Consider the following 21,264-nt stretch of genomic DNA (forward strand, 5'->3'; position numbering starts at 1 on the left):
AGTTTATTTTGAATTTATTCACTATAGCGATAAGTAGAAAGCAAGTTATCGTTTCATTTAATTTTTTTAATTTGTTCCGTACATGTCAAAACACACAACAGAAAAGGAAAAAGAAAAAAAAACAATTCACAATTCACCCTTTATCCCATGTACGGAAAGGAGCAGGGAAAAGTCTCATCATGTCTCATCTTGGCATTCAAACTTCAAAAAGTAAATAAGTCTCAGCATCTAGTTGGAAAAAACGTATGATTTTTAATTATTAAGTGTAAGTTTGTACATGGAAACCTTGACCTTTATATTATCCTTGGGGACTAATCATCTGTTTGTATATAAGGTTTTTCTGCAGAGTCATGAAGGCGCTAGGCAGATGAAGAAGAGTCCATAGATTTTCACAGGCAGTACACGCCTCACACCACATGGTGGCAGTAATGCTACATTGTTGTTTGTCAGCCTCCGGGATTTTTAAAAGAAGAAGAAATGTAACGTGGTTCCACTTTGTGATTGGCCAAATCCCACATGTTTACAGTTGTCATACCCGGAAGAATGACTTGTTTGTTTTTGTTGCTAACGTTTCAGGTAAGTGTATTTTTTTCTCAGTCTGAATATCATTTGTTTGTAAATGATTCTCCTTATAGGTCTATTAAATATCACCCACGTTAGACTTTAGCTTTGGACACGTCTCTGTAACAACAATATAAATGTCAGTAATAACTTATTTGTGTCAGAACATTTATCACTGCAAACATTTACTATATGACACATTTACTACAGTCACAAATCACGTTTCTAATGTTTAATAATGTTTAAATCTTTCTTACTGATCAAACTTTATAGTTCGGTGGAAACAATCCTTTCTTTTTTATATTAATGAAGTTTTTATTATTAGATAAATTATAGATTAGCTTTTGGAAGTTATATTAAATTGTAGTATTGTATGAATAAAAAACCAATATATTGAGAGTCACATCTGTACACTGATGTTTGACACATTTTAATGTCCTGGAGTGACATTAAAACGATGTTTGTTCTCTTATCAGTAATAATACAGTTGTTGTAAAATATCTTAAATTACATATCAGCTGTGAATGTAAATCTGTTTTTGATAAAAAGGTGAACCTCAGTTATCCGTGTGCTATTTTAATGCAAAGAGGACTTTTCTGCACAACAATGGCCTCGTACTTTGATGAACACGACTGTGAGCCCACCAACCCTGAGGAGCAGTACCGTCAGAATGCACTCCTCGAGCTGGCCAGGTGAGGCCGAGCACATTATGATGCTTTAACATGAATAAATGATGCAGTGCTCTGACTGACTGCTGCTCTTCTTAAAGGTCTTTAATGCAGGGCTTGGACCTGATTGACTCTGGAGCCTTTGACTTGTCTGACTGGGACCAGCGGCTTCCTCCTCCGGCTGCCAAAGCAGCTGTTCAGACCCTCACATTGGTCGTCATTTCTCCAGAGCAAGCAGGTGACGGACTTCACCTTCAGTAGAATTTAACATGTTGTACATTCAGGTCTTTGGTCAGCTAGACTATTACAGATATAGAGGAAGGCACTGACACTCACAGAGGGAGGTATCATGCTTTAACAGCAATGCTTAGTTTTCCCTTTAGTTAAACTTGTGCTTGGATTTGAGTGTGAGACATATGATACATACTGATGCAGGAAAGTAATATAATTAAGATATTTCTTTGATTAGTAATAGCTGAAGGATTAAATGTTCTTTGTTTGTTCTCCCAGACAAAGGTCTCAAGTGTCCCGTGTGTCTACTGGAGTTTGAGGAGCAAGAAACGGTTCGAGAAATGCCCTGCAAACACCTTTTCCACTCAGGATGTATACTGCCCTGGTTGGGCAAGGTAAAGATTAGTTACCCTTTAAATACATGTAGTTCAGACACATGTAATGGAAACGTTTGAGCAGCTACTGAGAATTCTCTTTGAATGTTTTCGCAATCATAGACCAACTCGTGTCCTCTCTGCCGACTTGAACTGCCGACTGACAATCCAGAGTATGAGGAGTTTAAAAAAGACAAGGTGAGTGTGTGATTACACTTTGAATGGTTTAAATGATCACCATCTTCTAACATGCGTATAATATGATAACAGACTCTCGCTGAATAGATGTTTTTTTCCTGTCCTGCAGGAGAGAAGGAAGCAGGCAGAGCACCGGCTAGAAGACCTTCATGGAGCCATGTATACATGACGGGACAGTTCTGTGCTAGAAGTTTGTAGTTAGGTACAATTTTACAGAATAAAAGAAAGCTTCAGGATATATATAATGCTGCCATTTTGCTATTTTCTACACAATGTCATTTCATGAATGGGGGGGAAAAAACATCCAATATCAGCTTCACATTTGTAGTTTTGATACTAGAATTTAAACAAGTGACATCTACAAAATCTTTCAATATATTTATAAAACCTATCAAGAAATTGGTGTACATAAAACCCAGTATTACACATTCATAATGCAATATATTTACGTAATGATTTGCAGCAGATCTTTGTATGATAAGCAACCCTGTTGAACTTGTTTCCTCCTCTTTCCATTCTTTGACACGGTGTGAACGCAGCAGAACGACATGCTCATTGTCACGTTTAAATTGTTTTAAGATTGAGAATGTTTTTGTTTTTTTTCCATTTGTAAGGTAACATAATGCGCTGAAACATTTCAGTTCTGTGTATTTCTCAGGAAATGTTGAGTTGTTCTTGTCATAATAATATTTGTCCTCCATTCCTGTAGTATTAGAAATGTTCCCTTCATAGATTCTAGGTGCTTGTCAGAGAGAGTTGTTCAAATCAGCAGACGATGCGCTATCCTTATTTTTGTTCCAAAGCATGGCTCAAACTCCAAACATGCTGACTTGTACGCTTATTATCGTGCAGTTATGTTTAGATGTTAATCTAGGCGTCCTATAACTGTAAGGCCACAGCTTGAAGGATTCTCTTGTATAAAAAACAACTTCTCTAGAGCCTTAGAAAACATTTAACAACTCTTTGTCCTCATGCTGATTAAATTGTGAAGTTGGAATTTCCCCTCAACTCATCCCGTGATGTTTTGCTGTTTGAGGAAGCTGTTTCTCTTTTCTATCAGAAACAGTTTATGACTAAATCAGTCTGCTCTGAAGTGGTTTGGATTCTTCTGAATGACATTACAGCTCCTCATGTTCCTCCACGTTCTGTTAACACTGACACTGTGCTCTGACACGGCACAGACTGACCGGGATTTTTAACCAGCTGTTTTCTTTGTATTCATGTAGAACAGTGAGCCATTATTTGTCTTCTGATCTGCTGGAAATTGTTTCTATATCTGCTTGCTAATAAATAGATCTTGTTTTTATATGATCAACCACTCCTAGGCTGTTAGCCAAAGTTTCAGGCAGCTGGTGCTCGTACATTTCCTCTCTGTATACGTTGATGTCATTTGTTTCATGCAGCAGCGGCCTGATAAATTTGCTTTACGAATCAAATGTAATTTCTGGGCTTAAATGACAAACCATGCAATACTTCTGCTAATAATTTATCTTTTTTATTTCATATTTGAATATAAATCTCTGTCAAATGAAAATACCTAAATGATAGACAAATCATACATATTTACAGACTTTATAAAAGGAAACAAAATCATCTGTGTGGACTTGTTTTTGGGGGATTTCTCGGACTCTTCCGTTACCATTCTCTTACAGATTTTTTCAAACCAGGAAATGAGACCAATACATTTTTGTAGCAGTTTTGTTTCTGTGTTGTAACTGGAGTTCAAGACTTGTACATGTCAGGCAGCCTTTCTCCCACTAACAGAGATACCATATGACGGCTTACTGACGGAACAAAAAGAAAACACCTTGAAAGTTTGGCCTGTGAGCATGGTGTTATGAAGTAGATGCCGTTACAGAATAGATCCAAACCCTGATGTGAGGGTCATACAAGCTGCCGGTTGTCGTCACTTCTTGTGACATAATTACAGTTTGGTGAAAAAGGCTACAGCTGAACACAAAAATCATAGAAAACAAAAAAAGGAACTGTTCCCCCTGTCACAGGAGAAGGGATAAGGCTAAAACAGTGCACTCATACAGATTCATACACCTACTGCTGACAGACAGAAAACCAACAACACTCCAGTGGATTCCACTCTTTGTTTTTGGCAGGATCAGAATTGCTGTAGTCCCAGAAAGAAAAGGTAGATAAAACATTTGCACAAAAGAAAAGTGGCCTGACACATGATTACACATATTTTATAACAGCAGCTCCTGACTAACAGATCTTTGTAAGACTGCTGAAACACTGACACATGAAATACTTTTCTTAAAACCATTGTAAGATGGAAAGCGTGCTGGAACTCAAACTTCATCCTCAAAACATCAGACCCACAAAAGATAGAGGTAGGTGATGTGACCTTTTTCAAAACACGTATTGCTGGCATCCAGTGGTTAGACTGTTCAAAGATGGATCAACACTACACAGATGACAGAGCGCTGTGAGTGTATTTGTGGGTAATAAAGCAAACCTCTCGAACAGTTCAAAAGACAAACCTGAACAGAAGCGTAATCTGTGTAACGTGAACGTGTTGGCATTTGTCAGCTTTACTTTGAGCAGTGCTTGTTTGTGGCAGTCTGCAAATGTGGTTATCACTTCAGGAGAAAATGGCAACAGGAAATAAAAACAAAACCTCATTATCAAATAAACCTTTAGTAGTATCTGTAACACTTTTCTGACACCATGAGGTTTATGGCACGAGTTCAACAGGCACCATATTCACCTCTCAGGTCTCTCCTGCAGACAAAACGCCCCCTAAAACAACTAAAAAGGCTTCACGTAACATTATATGTAACAAAAAAAGATTCTTAAAACTCAAATAAGGCTTCCAGCGGGTCCAGCCTGGAATTAAATTAGTGTGTACACAAGGTCTGTAATATTGTCAGATTTGAGTTTTACTATAAGCTGTAGGTCACTTCAAATATCTTTGTCACTTCTTAAAAAACAAAATCCCTGTGTTCAACTCCAACTCACTGAAAAAAGGCATATTTCCCTCCCAGGGAGCTCGAATCATCAGGTGATTGATGTTAATTATTGCACCGGACATGAATGAAGGTAAGGTAGCATGAAATGTGAAGAAACAGTAATCAAAGGAGCATCTTTTGGAGAAAGTCATGATAGGACTTCACAGACTCTCACTCTCAAATGTGATTGTGATGCACTTGATGATGTTTGCATTTTACATTAGAACAGATCGATAACGTTTTGAGCAGCCTTTCTGCTCTCACGTGTCAGTATAATGGATTGTGACCTCAAGAATGAAAATGGCTCATGAAACGTGTATAAATATTTGTGTTAAATACCATCGTAATTTGTCTGTGCAGCCAAATTAAACAGCCAGCAGAAATGATTTGTTTCTGGATAATTTGGGCTCAATTGAATAAAAAGGCCATGTACTTAAAGCCTGGCAAACATACATACATAACTGTTGACTAGTCACTTCTCAAACATTCAATATTTTCTACTCACTATGCAAACTGAAACATGAATTGTTTTTCTCTCGTTCAAAAAGTGTGCCGTGCAGAGATATGAAAAAGGCCAGAACAGGTGGGCCACAAAGCATCGGGGCGATCATGAGAGTGTCGGAGGAGGGGGGGAGAGGAACTTTGTGGGCATACTGGTGATGCACATTTATAAAAGAACTACTCTAGTGAAGAACTGCCCAATAAACAGCCATCTTGGAAAACATTCATGGTTCCAGTACTCAGACTGGCTCCACACATTCAGCCCTCCTGTCAACATCGCTGCAGAGACGGTGACTTTGACTGTAGGGGGCTTTCACCAATGTTTGGAATAAAAATAGAAGATAGTGTTATAGATTGGTGTTGGTTCGATGGATAAAGATATAAGAACTTCTTTCTCTCTCCACATGCTGCCTCTGCCGTCTCTCCGTCCAAGGGAAGCCCCTGAAGCCCCTCTGCAGGGAGACGTGGGGCTGCTGCAGAGCTACAACATGGCTATGCTCTCAGGGGTACAGTTGAGATGTGTGGATGTGCTGCTTCCCCCGGGGGATTTGAGGCCCTTGGTCGCACTGCCCATCGCCGAGCCCCGCGCCCTGGGGCCGATGATGACCCCCGAGCCGAGGTGGTGGCTCTGCTGCAAGCAGGTCATTATGGTTTCACTGGTGACGGTGCCGAACTCGTAGGTGAAGGTGCCGTAGAAGACCAGGATGTCCACGGTGAAGACCCACTCGCAGATGGCAGCGACATGCTGCAGGACGAAGCTCTCGTGGATGAAGAAGATGCCACCTTGGGGGAGGAGACGTTAAGGAGGACAAACATCTCAACAAACAGAGCTCCTTTTTGTTTTTTAACTTCATTTGAAAGAGAGAATAAACGTGGTTATAGCCTGAAGCAAATCCCTTAAATAATGACATGAGATATGTGACAAGCAGCTTAACCTCAGGGGCCCAGATGTGAATTCATAACATGATCAGGGATGAATATGAATGACTTTGGCTTTGTCCATTAAAAAGATGAAATTAAAAATAACATATAGTCAATGAATGTGTAACTGTATATTCACAGGGGATTGACTGTTCTTGTGGGATCATTAAAATGGATAGATTTTAATCTCTGTCTCCAAACAGACAATGAGATGACAAAAATAACTAAATGAATGAGTAGTGGAGGAAACACATGAACCCACTAACTGCCTCCAGATAGGAGAACATTATAGTAGTGGTAGTGAACATTGTTCATGAAGAGTCCTCTGCTGATTGGAAAACAGACTGTTATTTTCTCAGAGGAATCAAAGTGGCTGACAGTTTAAAACCCCGTCAGACTGTCGTGTTTCTGGCAGGACATTATGAAGAGGCAGGCGAGGAAGAGAGGCCGGAATAAAACGAGTAAAGAGGGGGAGAGAAAGTGAGCACATATGTTATTATGGACTTGATGTTCTGTCTGAAGGTTGAAGGACCAACATGTTGATCTGAACAGAAGTGTGAGGGATAGCAGAGGGATAAGGAGAGGAAAACCAGCAGGCTCACTGGTTTGATCCACATGTAATGATTAACCTTGACATCTCCTGCTCTGACTGGGATTTAATGATTTGACTGAAGTCATATAGAGCTTTTTTACAGTAGATATTTGTGTTTTGAGCAAATAAAACAGAAAAGCGTAACAATGGCTAAGTATAAGGACACTAAACTAGGCGACGTAAAAGTGAGGCAGCCATTATTAAGACTATAAGTCACACCTGTGTTTTCTATTATACCGCATTAAAAAATCTCTCATGTAAAAGGCCAAATAGTGAAAGGTAATTAAAATGATATGATGTATTTGATCAAAACAAACCTTGAGCGGCTAGAAGACAAAGAACAAAAGCACAAAGCTTCTGTCTCTGCACAACAAAGGGGGTAGTAAGTAAAGGATACTGAGGACGAGGGAGATCATGGCACCCAGTGCCAGAGCAACTCGGAAGTGGGCCATCCAGTAGTCGAGGGCGGTCACTGCCACCCGGTAGGTGAGCACACACTGCAGGCACACAAACAGCAGCCCTGCTGGAAATGCCACCCCAGCACCAACGTAATGGAGAGATTTGGCGTGATCAACCTGCAAAACAGACGCTTCAGTCAGACGAGTTCGTTTTGAATCCACTGAATTAAAAAAAGAAAAGAAACAAGAGTTTCCAATATCATAATCAAGAGTGTTTGTGTTAGCAGATGTTACCTGGAAGTTTCCCACCATGACCAGACCCACAGCGTTGGTACAGCCGGACACCAGAGCGCTGGTGTTCACCCAACATCGATGGCTGTGTTCGATGACCTGGGCGTAGCGCAGAAGGCACACCATCACCACTGCAGGACACAGGAGGAGAAATGCACATTTACAATTAACATAGAGAGAAAAAAAACAGCAGTCATTATATACCTCTGAGTGAACACAAAGGTTGCAGCTATTGATAAATAAATATCTTTCTGTTTCAATACTGAATGGGGAAATCAGAAATCTTAAGTTTTTGCAGACATTTTTCTCTTTCAGTTGTTAGATCAAAATAGTTGTTTAAACATTCTTGCTAGTTTTTGTAGTTTTTATCTGTAGCTGGTGACGTGTCATGTGACTGCAGCCATCCTGCTGACGTTACACTCTTTGAGTGTTTTATAGTTTTTTTTTTTTTACTGCTTCCGTTCCTGGTTACTTAAGAGGCTACTTTTCTTGGCAGACATAGCATTTCTGTTTGTAAACTATAATCGTGCAATTTTGTGCCTGTTACAGTACCAACACCATGGAAATTAAACAGTAAAAATAGTTTAACATTACTAACCACCAGTTAAAGCATCCTGACAGCTTATACACAAGTTGGGGACAAACAGAAAGAAAGACGCTGAGAAAACAAGGACTTAAGGACAGAAATTAAGTTTAGACATAATGCAAGGGCAAGCATGAGGACTAGAAATAAAGAGCAATACATACAAGAATAAAAAAAAGGATTGATAGTGAATGCAGCGGGGGGGGGGTTACAATCAAGGGCAGATGGGTAAGATATGGGCACAGCTGAGTGGTAATAAACAAGGCAGGGGGAGGAGGAGGGTCATGGAGGGTACATACAGGAGGAGAGGACAGAGGGGGGAAGTGGAAGGAAAGCTGCATGCATTATTGATTAGAGAGCACAGGCTATTTCAGGCCCCTCTGTTTCTCTTCAAGGCTAGTGGCTGACGTCTGTAGGCCCCATGGAGGATTAATAAAACACACAAAGAGAGCAGACAGACACCTCATGCAGAATAATGGCTTTTCTTTTAACAAGAGCAAAATGCTGCAATCTTTGGCTAACTCAGATTAAATCAGATATTCAGCAAACTTAATTTTTTGGATATCAAATATGCAAATATGTAAGACATAGTTCCTTATTTGGGAAATATACCTTCCTTACTGAGAGATAGATAAGAAGTTTTCCACCACTCTTAAATTCATACAGTGGGTGTAGTTAAACTCCTTTGGCACATAGAACCTGTCATGAGTCTTCACTGGTTGCCTAGCAACCTTGCAGAGATGTCAAGAGTCAAGACTCTTCAAGTCACTGGTCCAGCTAAAGTTACAGTCAGCATTTCCTGTATAACAATCTTTTTTATCAATGAGCTTCAGAAAACTAGTAGGAGAACTGTGTAACAGTTTGATACAGCCAGGGTGGATGTAGCTAGTTTTTATGCTAAGCTACGATGGATATAGACTTCAAGCAGCTTCATATTTTTCATACAATATCTGGTTGTGTGTCGTCAATGGTTTACTAAGGGGATAGATAATAAAATTAATACTTTAAGAGAGTAACACTCAACTGTCAGAGAGAGAGTTTTTTTTTTTTTAAGTATCAACTTTAATTTTATTTTTACAGCAACTGTTTTCATGCATGTACAGATTTAAATGCCTCTAACTTCAAATCTTATCAGATTTTATGACATTTATAAGACATTATTTTTTTTTATTTAACCATTATTAAACCAGGTAATTAACCCATTGAGATCAAGATCTCTTTCACAGGGGTGACCTGGCCAAGAGGACAGCAGCACACATCATAATAAACATTACATGATTAAGATTAATGATTTGAGGGTTAAAAGAAAAAAGGTATAACTTGTCTAATATCACTACGATGTCACCTCTTCTTATCCTCATCAAGACGAGTTGACGACATTATCTTTAAGTTAATGGTGAAGTCTCCAGAAGTCTGACAATAGGATCAGTCCAATTATCTTTCAACAGAAGGGAGACCGGCTGACCTCTAGTCAGCCAGAGCAGAGGCATCGACCTTCTCTCTTGAGAGTGGAAATGCTTCCAACAGGCATTGGAAAAGGTATTAACGGAGGGAGATAATGGTATCCAAACAAAATAATGCTGAGCAGCATCCCAGCAGCTCCACTCGTAAACAGACAGCTTCATGACGAGTAGAGATCAAGAGCTCACTAAAAGTTAAGTTTAGTCGTGTCGTTCTGTGTTGTGGAGTGTGTTTTAAGGTATCTAGCTGTCTTTGTGTTAGAATAAGATCTTACCCATGAAGGCTCCAACGTTGCCAATGAGGCTGAACAGGCAACTTTCAGGAGGGAAGGAGCCACATTTACTGGAAAACATGGAGACAAAACAGCTTCAGTATTCTACATATCTTACTGTATGCAAGACCACAATTTATGTACAAGTTTTCCTATCCATGTAGAACAATAACAAAAGCCACTTTTGAGACATATGTAACTACATTCCTAATTCAAGAATGTAAAGGAACTTTGACCCTAACCCTGTAGTGTTTACATTTTGACGGGCACTCTCATCTACCTTCAGTGCAGAAAAGCCTACAAGCCTCATGATGCCTTTTTACAAGAGGGCTTTTGTACTTGCCCATGGTTAGAGGCTTATTAGCAGATTAAACAAATGCAATTTATGCAACGCGTGTGTTAATGACTGTCACAGAGCCACAACATAACAAGGTGCTAATTCATGCCTCTGAGCCTATGCTGACACTAAATTGTTTGAAAAAAAGCCTGGACGTGCAGATAGGGGGAGAAGTAGAACAAGAGACCTGATGAGGGGGATGTCCTGGATGGTGCAGCATGTCTTTGGGAAGCCTGGTCGGGGCAGCTCCTCTGTGCACGTTACATTGTAAGACCTGAGGCAGTGACACAATGAGTTCAGTTCATTCCCTTTTGGTAACTTTGGAAGTGTTCAGATATCATAGAATTAAATGAGGGTTACTAGAGTGTTAAGCCCATATCATCTGATAAAAAAAAAGAGGAAAATAACTCACCAGTTCTCCACAGGACAAACGTGGTGATTCATCACAGCCATGGCATACCTGTGGGGTGAAGAACACACCATGATTAAAGCGAGACATGGTTGAACAGGGGACTCTGAATACTGATGACACAAGTTCACAAGAGAGAAGATTGAACTGGGCTTGAGTAGAATGCTAGAAATGATATTCACTGGATGAGATAAATGCAAGTTGGATGTTGCTGTGGACACCTGTATGCTTTTCTGTTGTATTGTATAGTAACAATTAAGGCTTTCTATTTCTAAAAATACTTTTTAATGTTGATTGTCATAGTAGACATCTCTAGTTGTATTTTTGCACATGAACACAATCCTGTTTGCAAATTTCATCATGCAAATAGTTTGTGATGCCCATTTACAAACCTCTTTAAATCTGCACTTGTTGACCCATCACATTATGTTTACTTGTGACACACAATCTCTAACTCACACTATCCATATTCCTGTGATGGAGAAGGCAGACAGGCTGACAGGCAGGACGATCCAGGCAGTCATTGGGCTGGCAGTGAGCTGGCTTTGTCCCAAGCATGGGGTGAGAGGGGGGCTTCGGGCAGGAAGGGCAACACGACAGGAGGGATCAGGTGGAGGGTGGGTGGGGGTGCGGGGTCACTAACACACAGGGAAACACACAAGGGGAAAAATAGGGGGAATGGCACAGCTCTTCTGCTCCACAGGGGCCTGCAACCAGCAGCAACCTGAAAAAAAAAAAAAAAAAGAATTTATAAAACTTTAAGTACATTTTTTTATTTGATGTCAAATCACTTAGGATGCAAACAGTATGCTATGTTGGTGCTTCCAGTTTTGACACGATGCTTACTTTAAGAACATGAAGTAACAAAGACCAAACGCAAAGAATGAAGGTGACAGCCAGCTGACGTGCACATCCATACTGTGCCTGGTGACTGTATACTAGGAATAAACATTTAGGAAATGGCTTCACATCACTGTGAGCTTTTCTTGAGCTCAAAAGTCAAATCAAATAGTGTTGAACTGGTGATGGGTGTACTTAGTGGAAAAGGCCTATTATTGGACTGCTGGATAAGTAAAGTTTATTTATATAGCACGTTTCACAGACAAAGGTCCCAAAGTGCTTTACATCATTTAAATACAACACAAAGGTAATAAAAACAGGAACAAACGAGTTGTTCATGGACCGACATTATGAAATCCTGCTATCACCAGGAACAACAGTTAGCACAGTAAAACATAGATCAACAGGTAGACTGGGTGGACATGATTACCCTAGGCCTGTCGAAACAAAACAATTTTAGCTGCTTTATGAAAGACTCAACAGAGTCAGAAGAACATAAGATGGGCAGGTAATTCTAAAGGACTGGTGCTATGGCCTCAACTGCACGATTACCACAAGTCTTAAAATGTGTCTGTGGGACAGGCAGCAGGTGTAGGGTGTTGGACCTTAGCTAACGGGTCGGTGAATACGGGTGAATGAGTTCTGTCAAATATTCTGGGGCCTGACCATGAAGAGCTCTAAAAGTGAGGGTAGGGTGAGAATTTAAAACTTAATCCTTTAAGCCACAGGGAGCCAGCGCAGAGATTTCAGTATGGGAGTGATGTGAGACCGTTTGTTTGACCTGGTGAGTATTGGAACAGCAGCTTCTGGATTGACTGGAGACGATTTAGGGCGGACATGCTGAGTGAAGTGGAAAGAGCATTACAATAGTCAATACGGGATGAGACAAAGGCATCTACGATCGACTCAAGTTCTGTAGATGACACTAATGCTCTCCGTTTACTGATGTTTCTTAAGTGATAAAAGCATGACCTACATTGGAGAGGAAATTTTTCCGGCACTGAAAAAGTATTTTCTCATTAACCACCATCACAAAAGTGTTGCCTGGAAAGCTAGAAAAATGACATCCTAAATTGCAAACAAATTCCAACTCTCTCTTCAGAAAGAAGATGTTTCATTTCTTAAACTCTGGCCTAGAAAAAATGTTGTACTTAAATAATCAGTGACATTATTACAACTTTAATGTACAGGCTGAGTGGAAACGTGTAGAATTTCACCTCCGTGCATAACCAGGAAATACACCTGGGTGCCGCAATGTTTGTGAAAGCATGATCAGCTACGGGACAACAGCCTGGTACGGTCACTTGTCTGTTCAGTTATAGTCACAGCTAACTCGTCTTGTGCAGACTGCTTCTAAAATCATGGGTGTTAAAAAACATCGATCTCTCCAAACACTCTATGAGCAGTCTGTTGTTAGACAAGCACAGCAAATAGTGTCTAATCCTACCCACATTCTTAACTCTGAGTTTCAGCTTTTACCCTCTGGAAGAGGATTCAGGGTCCCTCAGACCAGGCTGAACCGCTACAAACATTCATTTTTGACAAAATCTGTTAATATTCTGAATAACAGGTAATGTAGGATGTGCCAAGGGGCTGTGCAATACGCCAATATGTTACTGCTGCAAGAAGGTGTTTTTACATGTATGTATATGTAGATGTTGTTACATGAAATGCTCTATGTTTTCTATGATGAATAAATTATATCTTGATCTTTTTTGAGTATTGTGCAAGTTTTGGTGCCAATATCCAGGACTTAAAAACATACATCAATGAACAAGATGATGTTAAATACTTGCATGAAATTGTGTAAATAATATAGAAGTTTGCTTTCTGACTCAGCATAATTAAAAAAGTTACCTGCTGTTGGCTGAAAATGGCTGAGATGAGTCAGCCTGCCTACTATTTGATCATGTCCATTTTTCATTGTGGCTTTTATTTTTTTTAAAAAGGGACACAACTGTTTACACAAGCCCTGGAACACACAAGACAAACACATCCTGGAGATAATTTACTTGCAAGATAAATGGGATTAAGAATTGTCAGGACAACGTGTACCCTCGTGAAAGAGCCAGGATTTGGTCAGCTCTGTGTTGGAGGGAAGGGTGTAGCAACAACACAGGCTGCATCACTTTACACAGTGTACAGTTACAAGTATGTCCTTTGCTCAGAGGGAATATACAGTGGACTAAGGTGAACTTGTCTTGAGCTAATCCAAATTAAAAAGGAGCTCTTGTTCCCAAAGAAAGGTCAAACTTAACAGTTAAGGCAGCGTTATAAACATTTAGACTTATATGCTATAAACTTTATAAACTTCGGCTGATCCTTGTTAGTCTCCTTGTCAAGTTCATTAATTCATAGATTTATTGATAGCAACATATGATACAGACATTGTAAAAAAAAAAAAAGAGCAAGGAAAAGTGACATTTATGTAGTGTGCCACTTCACAGTTGCAATTAGAGGTGCATGTTTTGTGTGAAGTCAGCAGGTGTGCATGTGGCTATATAAGAGGAGGGTCTTGTTTGGTTAAAGGTTAACTTTAAGGTTAAGGTTATCACTTTGGGATAAAATAACTCTCCCACCCTCCTTCTGCCACACAAGCTCTTCCATCTGTGTGGACATCAATAAAAAAAACAAAACAGTTTGCACTTATAACATTTGTCAGAACTTCAACTTTTTGTTGATCAGTTTTTGTTTGGACACTGCTGCTGGCCAAACACTTGGGCCCATAAGATAAACTCTTTATTGTCATTGTATAAAAATAGAATTATTCTGTTGTGTTATTAGCCTCCTTTTCTCAGGAGTTAATAAATAATTTTAACCTGGACTTTACAGGTTTCCCTGAACTATGGTCTTCTCCATAATAAGCAAATATTAGGGATACAAAAGGGTACGTTCACACACAGCTTTGCTGCACACATCCTTGTAGCTCGCCTGCTCTCAGCGTTTGAGTGTAGCCATTTTTCCTCACATGGTTCGGTGTACATGGTAGCTGTACCCTCTTCAGAACGTATACTGTCAGCAGTTGAGTGTTTGCAGAGGCTTATGAAGCACTTTAAATTGTGGCACACTGAGCAAAGGCCAAAATACTGACTGTAAGTTAAGGTTATTTTACAATGTTGAAACCAGATGATAAAGCTTACAAATCAAAGCAAGAAGGGGACATAAAAGAAAACATTAAAACATGTCTGCAGAAAGACAAGTAAAACAAAACAGCCAATCATGTAACGTTGCAGACAAATAACCATCTGGACCAGTGGTACTCAGCCCTGTTAGACTTAAGAGCCACATTGACCAAAAAATATTTCTGCAAGAACCACACTCAATAAACCTCTTTCTTTCCTAAAATATGTGTGAAGAAACACAGTGACATGACTTGCAAAGAATAATTTCTGCTGACAATGTTTCCCTTTTTTAAATAATTACTTTGGATTGTTTTCTCCAAGTAGGACCTAAAAGAGGCACATGTGGCTCGAGAGCCTCGGATTGAGTATCACTGATCTGGAGCAAAAGAGGGAGGTGTGAAAAGGTCACCAAAGCCCCCTTTCCAACCCAACATAGTCCCTTTAGGGTCTCATGTAAACAATGTGCATTGTTAAGCATGCATTATGGTTTACAAAACCACCGACAGTAAAAGCTACAATTATGGTCAGATCTGTTTTAAGCTGTGGGAGTCATCAGTCTGGATTTAAGTAAGAGAGAAAACCAGTAGGCCAATTACTGTCTCTAGTGAAAGCATCAGAGAGCATTTCAACAGAACAAGTGACCTCAAATGAAGAAACTTCACATCAAAACGAAACAACAGGAGAATAAATAACTTTAGAGGACTGCGTTATTAGAGTTTCCATATTGTTTTTTGTCAGTCACCAAAAGGTTAACTTTCCACCTATAAGGAATTCTTGTGTTTTATTTCTCTTTTTTCAAACTGCTGCAGACATGACAAGGCAAACTTCTTCTGTTTCTATAATAAGCACAATAACCTGCAATATATTTGATTCATTATGTTCAAACAAACATTACAGCACACTTTAAAGAGGACAGGAGATCAAATAATGAGTTACTAAAAAGGTTCCAGTGTAACACCATTTGTCATTTCGTAGACCGACTATAATATTTGTTTAAATATAATTCAGCCTCTCAGAAGAAGGTTCAACACTGACTTCCTGAAAAGCAGTCTGTGTGTTCATGTGCAGGGGGCCATAACACGACCACCCCCCGCTGCCATTCATACGATACTCGCCATTGAACCTGCAAAACTAGATTCAACTGTGACAGTGTATTTTATTGTAAACCCCGAATTGTATGTATAATGTAATCCACGCTATAGCAGCCCCACAAACGGAGCGACATCACTCCGGCTCCGGGAGACCGGGACACGGTCCCCGTTAGCTGCGTTAGCTTCAGCAGAGCTAGCTGGTTAGCTTCCACTTTACCCGCGGTCTTCACTTGACACTTACCCACGTCTTGATTTCCGCTAACCTAAGTGATACGCTGTTAAACAACCGACGTTTAGAGATGAAGAAAAGCCACAGTACTCAGACAGTTAGTGCACAACAATGAGACAACACCTACCTTCAACCCGCTAAGCCACCTCAGACCTCAACAACCTTGGTTTCCCTTTAAAAACACCGTTTTCTTAGCAGATGATGCTAGCTGCCGAAATAACATCCGGTTGTGCTTACCAAAATAAGACATGAGGATCGTTTCGATGTAAGGGTGGATTTACGATCATTATTAAACATAAAACAAAGGGTTTTCTCCCAAACCTAATTATTTTTGTGATACAAATGTTAAACAGTTTAAAAACACATGTTTTGAATTACTACTCACTATACCGATTAAAATAAAACAAAACAAAAACCTGCACAAAAAGAGCAGATCAGCTGTAGCGTTATCATCTGAATTCGTCTCCAAACAAGAAAAGAGATATCTACATCTTCCGTGCCAACAGGAATCAATTACGTTACAGGTTCAATACAGTGTATAAAATACATTGTGGGGATAAATATGAAGCTCTTATTTTCGGTCCATCGCACGATCTGTGCTTTCATTGCGGTGTTCATAACTTGACGAAGCTCTCAGTGTTGTCAGACTCTTCTCTGTGTTGATAATGTGTAACAAGTTTGAATCTGTCAAGTAATCTATCTGCTTACATTTGCCTAGATTAGATTTTTAAATTCTTTCAATAATGATGATTTTTTTTTCAATTACGTTCATTTTAGAAATGACAATTAAGCACATTTCTCTGTATATTTACACCATAGAGTGATTTACACCTAAAAATAGCTTTAAAAAAAGCATGCTTATTAGTAGCAGGGAAAATAAAACAAAATAACTGAGTGACACTGTAGCCTAAACAGTGGTGCAATCATTACCAAGAAAAAATGCTGATGTAAAATCTCACACATAGAGTAACATTAATCTGCCACAAATGATGCAGGTGATCCATTTCACAAAAGAAAATAGTCTTTTTTGTCCCTTTTTTTTTTTTTTTTACAGTAAACAGACAGTGGTTGTATAAGAAGCACATGTGTTCTTATTAACATTCAATTCAAGATTCAAGATTCAAGATTTTTATTTGTCACATGCTCATACAGATGTGCAGTGAAATGTAAGGACTGTTCCGCAAGGCCATGCAATAAACACTCAAATTACTAATACACATATATACAGTAAAATAGAATATAATGTAAAAAATAAAAAAATAATTATTTGAATGTACAAAATATAAAATATAGAGTAATGTAAACAGTGTAAAGTGTCAGTGTGTAAAGTGTCCAGGGTCCAGTAAAATAGAATATAATGTAAAAATTAAAAAAGGATTATTTGAATGTACAAAATATTAAATATGGAATATATAATAATGTAAACAGTGTAAAGTGTCAGTGTGTAAAGTGTCCAGGGTCCAGTACAATAGAATATAATGTAAAAATTAAAAAAGGATTATTTGAATGTACAAAATATTAAATATAGAATATATAATAATGTAAACAGTGTAAAGTGTCCAGGGTGTCAAAGTGCAGTGTGCAGATTGGAATGTGTGGTGTGTGTGCATCATGTAATCATTCCCAATGGCTCTGTTTCGTTTTAGCATGCCCGTTTGACAGTAAGCATCATGGACCTGAAACTGAAGCAACTAGATGTGGAACATGAATTGTAGGCTTTTTTTCAGAGGTGCTGCTTGTCAACCTGAAAGGCAGGCAACTGCTTTCGGCCAAAGGCCAGTAGGGGGCCCCCAAGGGCTAACCAACTTTAAACCATAGAAGGGGCTTAAAATGTACAAATTTTGCAATGACTTTAGGAGACTTCCCTAAGAGGGCCCAACCAGACAGTGCTCAAATTGTTGCACAATTTTCCTGTGAAACTCAAGTTTGTAAATTAAAGTCATCATTGATGTCAGTTTATTTATAACATCATGGTTATGAACACTTGTCAGAGGGCCCCCCTGTGAGTTCTTTCTTCGGGCCCCAACAGACTCTAGATCACCACAGCTTTCTTTTGTAGCTCCAGAATACTCTTTCTCTTTTGAGAAAATTGTTTGTTTTCCATCGTGACGTAGCAGGGAAAGCACAGGTGCAATTAATGACAGTAATTAGCTCCAACACCCCCACATCACAGCTGTCCAATCATTGCTCCTTCTGCTGCTCAGTGAGTCTTTTCACTCTTTTTTTTGTCTCTGTTTTAAAATAAAAAATATTATTCAAATGATTAAAGTCAAAATATGTTTGAATTTAGAGACTATTTTTTCAACCTAAGGACTCATGTTGTCCAGCAAATGTGATGCCAAGTAAGTCTTATCATAATTTATTGGCAGATAAGCTCTATGACGATAACGTTTTCCATTTTAAGGCAGGTGACATAATCATGTGGAAGTATTTGGTGCATACTTGAAGAGCCTCAAACTGTCACAATTTTAAATAGTTTTATGTGTCTTAGTAAAGAGTCGTAGTTACTCTCAATTGTTGTGTTGCTTAACATTAACAATGGCTCTGTTGTACTCTAAATGCCCCAGTGGCACTGAATACGAGACAGAAACTGAAGCAGCTAAATGGAATTCAGCCGACCTTAATTCTTAGTTTATTTACAAACCATATACCCCAATGGTGGAACAAGGCATTTCCTGGCATAAAAATAAATAAATAAAAAAGACCAAAATAAATTAATATCCTCAAGATAATTCATATGAAATTTAAAAAAAGGCTTTCATCACATGTGATGACAGAATGGTTTAATGTGATCACTTTCTCAATAGGTATACCAGAAGTTGATGTGATGCAAAGGACCACAGACTGTACTATCTTGTGACCAAAAAAAACACTTTCGGTGGTTTTGTCTGCATCTCCGATAAGTCTGAGGCCAGCTGATCCTGCGCCAAATAAACATCCAAATTTAACAAAGAGTGTTCTAAGTGCTGAGGCTTTCAACACTCACTGTGCCTCTAACTGTATTTGAATATTTGGCAATAGTTTTTGGGGTTTCTTTGGAGAAATGAAGTTATTTGAGCCATATTATGATGTTTTGGTGTCAGACAGCACAGTGACAAAGTGATTGTGAGAGATTGTTTTCTTGATTTTAATTTCAACATCATCTGGAGAGAGCGACACTACTCTCTCTTTCATTTTTTTCAAATATTTATGTCAGCAAATCATGCCAAAGTAACGCACATGGACGTGTATCTGAGACAAATAAAACATTATATTTGACCAATGGTTGTTCTTCACAGAGACACATGCTGTCAGCCTGAGCTCACAGGTGTTACACAACAGTACTGTGAATTAATTCAATAATAATGAATTTATTAAGATCATCAAGTGACAGATTTACTAACCATCACAAAGTTAATTTGTCAATTTCTGAGAATACGTTAATACACTTTAGAGCCTGCTAGACTACATGATTGACTGACTGACTCAAAGGCAAAAGAGTTTGACCTCAAGGTAACTTGTAATCTGAATCTGTCACGACTCTGAAATGAATAGTTAGACTTAACATATGTCTCTATCGTGCATTTGTTTAGCTAAAAAGTATGCAAAATTCTGAGGCTCAAGTCGTTTCTCAATTTTGGTCAAATTATCTGGACATTGCAAAACTCTATGTTCTTTAGTGCTTCATGTGTAAACTGTTGAGAAGGTTTGCACTTGCAGTCTTGAAAAACAAAAAATCATTAAGAGCAGCAACTCCATATTTTTGAGCTGACCCTGTGTGTGTGTCTGTGTGTGTGTGTGTGTGTGTGTGTGTGTGTGTGTGTGTGTGTGTGTGTGTATGTGTGTGTGTGTGTGTGTGTGTGTGAGTGAGAGTGTGTGTGTCTGTTTGTGCGCGCGCGTGTGTGTGTGTGAGTGAGAGTGTGTGTGTGTGAGTGTAAAAAATCACATCCAAGAAAGATCAAGCTGAACACTAACATCCAACTGAACAATGTGTGTTTGTTTTCAGCCGAACATTGCAGCATGTACGTATATGGAGGACTTTTGTGACAGGAGGCTTTATGAACCTTCATGAGGGATTAACGTGTACACATCCTTGTTTTCCTAAGCAGCTTTGAAGGGACTTTGATTCATAAATCTTCCGGACAAAAGTGGCTGACAGGAAACCTATATCTATGACGCAGATACAATCACAGAGATACCAACTTCTGCTTTGTTTTACAATGAAAAGTTAAATGAACAAAAGTTAAAACCCTAAATGTTCCTAATGTACTCTCCTGCATACTTCAACATTTGGAGCGTATTTACTGCAGGGTTGGCAGAGTTTTTGGAGGAAGAGGGCAAGATTGATTATATTTGTCCACTTATGTTTGGCATAGTAATTTTTGACTTGTTACAGAAAAACTTTTTTTTATTGATAACTAAATAGATAATTGATAGAAACATCTCCTTAAAACAAAGGCCTGCTGCAAAGACAAAGTGAATGGAAGGCTTTTGCAGAGTTTACTCATCTTTCGGACTAGTGCTGCTTGCTATGCACTTCCAATGTTGAATGGTTGTATGATGCAGTCCATTTAATTCAAATGCTCTGCTTATCTGGCTTTTTTGCAGGTTGTCCTGATTACTGATGCAGTAATTTCGGTTACACAACATCTTAGGTTTACTAATGTTAGCAAACATTTGTCAGCATAAATTAATGGTCATATAGACCCAAAAAAGGCTGTAGCAGCAAATCAATCAATCAATCAATCAAACTTTATTTGTATAGCACTTTTCATACAACAAATGTATCACAAAGTGCTTTACATCAACATAAATCAAACAGCAACAACATGACTCCCTCCCCCACCCCTATCCCACAATCCAAAAACTAAGGTCAAATAACTAGATAAGAACAGGTACTGAGGAAACGCTATCATTAATTCTAAATGAGGAAACACAGGAGGTTCAAAATGTAAGAAAACTAGATGAAATGAGATTCAGTTAAAAGCTCTACTAAAAGGTAGGTCTTGAGTTTGCTTTTAAAATAATAAATAACTGAGAGCACTTAATTAGCTAAAGATAATTTAAATGTTAATGAATTTCAGTTAATCTGCATAGACTAGGATTGCATTGTTTTTTCCGATCCACAGAGTCTCACATAAATACCAAAGTCAGTGGCTGGGATGCTATAAAAATGCCGTGCATATATAAATCCATCATGTAATTTCTGTTTTTCCACCAGTGAACAGGTTTGCATGACAAATC

General features: G+C 38.8%; 2 protein-coding genes and 1 long non-coding RNA gene across 5 annotated transcripts; 1 reads left to right on the forward strand and 2 right to left on the reverse strand.

Moving 5' to 3' along the window:
- Positions 1-366: 366 nt before the first annotated feature.
- Positions 367-1,267, reverse strand: LOC132973916 (uncharacterized). The gene is made up of 2 exons (XR_009673078.1): positions 1,164-1,267; positions 367-598 (listed from the first exon to the last, which is right to left on the reverse strand). It is a non-coding gene; the product is annotated as an uncharacterized LOC132973916 (long non-coding RNA).
- rnf181 (ring finger protein 181) lies at positions 488-3,625 on the forward strand. 2 transcript variants are annotated; one of them, XM_061037585.1, is made up of 6 exons: positions 488-576; positions 1,111-1,253; positions 1,331-1,467; positions 1,740-1,855; positions 1,958-2,032; positions 2,142-3,625. In XM_061037585.1, the coding sequence occupies exons 1-6, from the start codon at positions 517-519 to the stop codon at positions 2,199-2,201; spliced, it is 591 nt and encodes a 196-aa protein (XP_060893568.1). In that variant the 5' UTR covers positions 488-516; the 3' UTR covers positions 2,202-3,625. The 2 variants fall into 2 exon arrangements, with proteins under 2 accessions (XP_060893568.1, XP_060893570.1); XM_061037587.1 differs by having other exon boundaries at positions 528-598; positions 1,164-1,253.
- Positions 3,512-16,277, reverse strand: LOC132973914 (transmembrane protein 150A-like). 2 transcript variants are annotated; one of them, XM_061037583.1, is made up of 8 exons: positions 16,169-16,277; positions 11,219-11,483; positions 10,763-10,810; positions 10,538-10,624; positions 10,017-10,084; positions 7,702-7,829; positions 7,407-7,584; positions 3,512-6,279 (listed from the first exon to the last, which is right to left on the reverse strand). In XM_061037583.1, exons 2-8 carry the CDS (start codon positions 11,281-11,283, stop codon positions 5,978-5,980), a joined length of 876 nt encoding a protein of 291 aa, XP_060893566.1. In that variant the 5' UTR covers positions 11,284-11,483; positions 16,169-16,277; the 3' UTR covers positions 3,512-5,977. The 2 variants fall into 2 exon arrangements, with proteins under 2 accessions (XP_060893566.1, XP_060893567.1); XM_061037584.1 differs by lacking the exon at positions 16,169-16,277 and adding an exon at positions 16,054-16,131.
- Between the last annotated feature and the right edge of the window lie 4,987 nt (positions 16,278-21,264).

This window comes from Labrus mixtus, chromosome 5 (assembly GCF_963584025.1).
Source record: "Labrus mixtus chromosome 5, fLabMix1.1, whole genome shotgun sequence".
Taxonomy (NCBI): domain Eukaryota; kingdom Metazoa; phylum Chordata; class Actinopteri; order Labriformes; family Labridae; genus Labrus; species Labrus mixtus.

Bases quoted from the DNA above. Each gene is read 5' to 3' on its own strand.
- LOC132973914 (XM_061037583.1), bottom strand. From the start codon at position 11,283: ATGACTGCCTGGATCGTCCTGCCTGTCAGCCTGTCTGCCTTCTCCATC. The intron at 10,625-10,762 runs GTGAGTTATTTT...TCACTGCCTCAG, and splicing joins GTTTGTCCTGTGGAGAACTG to GTCTTACAATGTAACGTGCA. The intron at 7,585-7,701 runs GTAACATCTGCT...TCTGTTTTGCAG, and splicing joins TCATGGTGGGAAACTTCCAG to GTTGATCACGCCAAATCTCT.
- rnf181 (XM_061037585.1), top strand. From the start codon at position 517: ATGTTTACAGTTGTCATACCCGGAAGAATGACTTGTTTGTTTTTGTTG. The intron at 1,468-1,739 runs GTGACGGACTTC...TTGTTCTCCCAG, and splicing joins CATTTCTCCAGAGCAAGCAG to ACAAAGGTCTCAAGTGTCCC. The intron at 1,856-1,957 runs GTAAAGATTAGT...TCGCAATCATAG, and splicing joins TACTGCCCTGGTTGGGCAAG to ACCAACTCGTGTCCTCTCTG.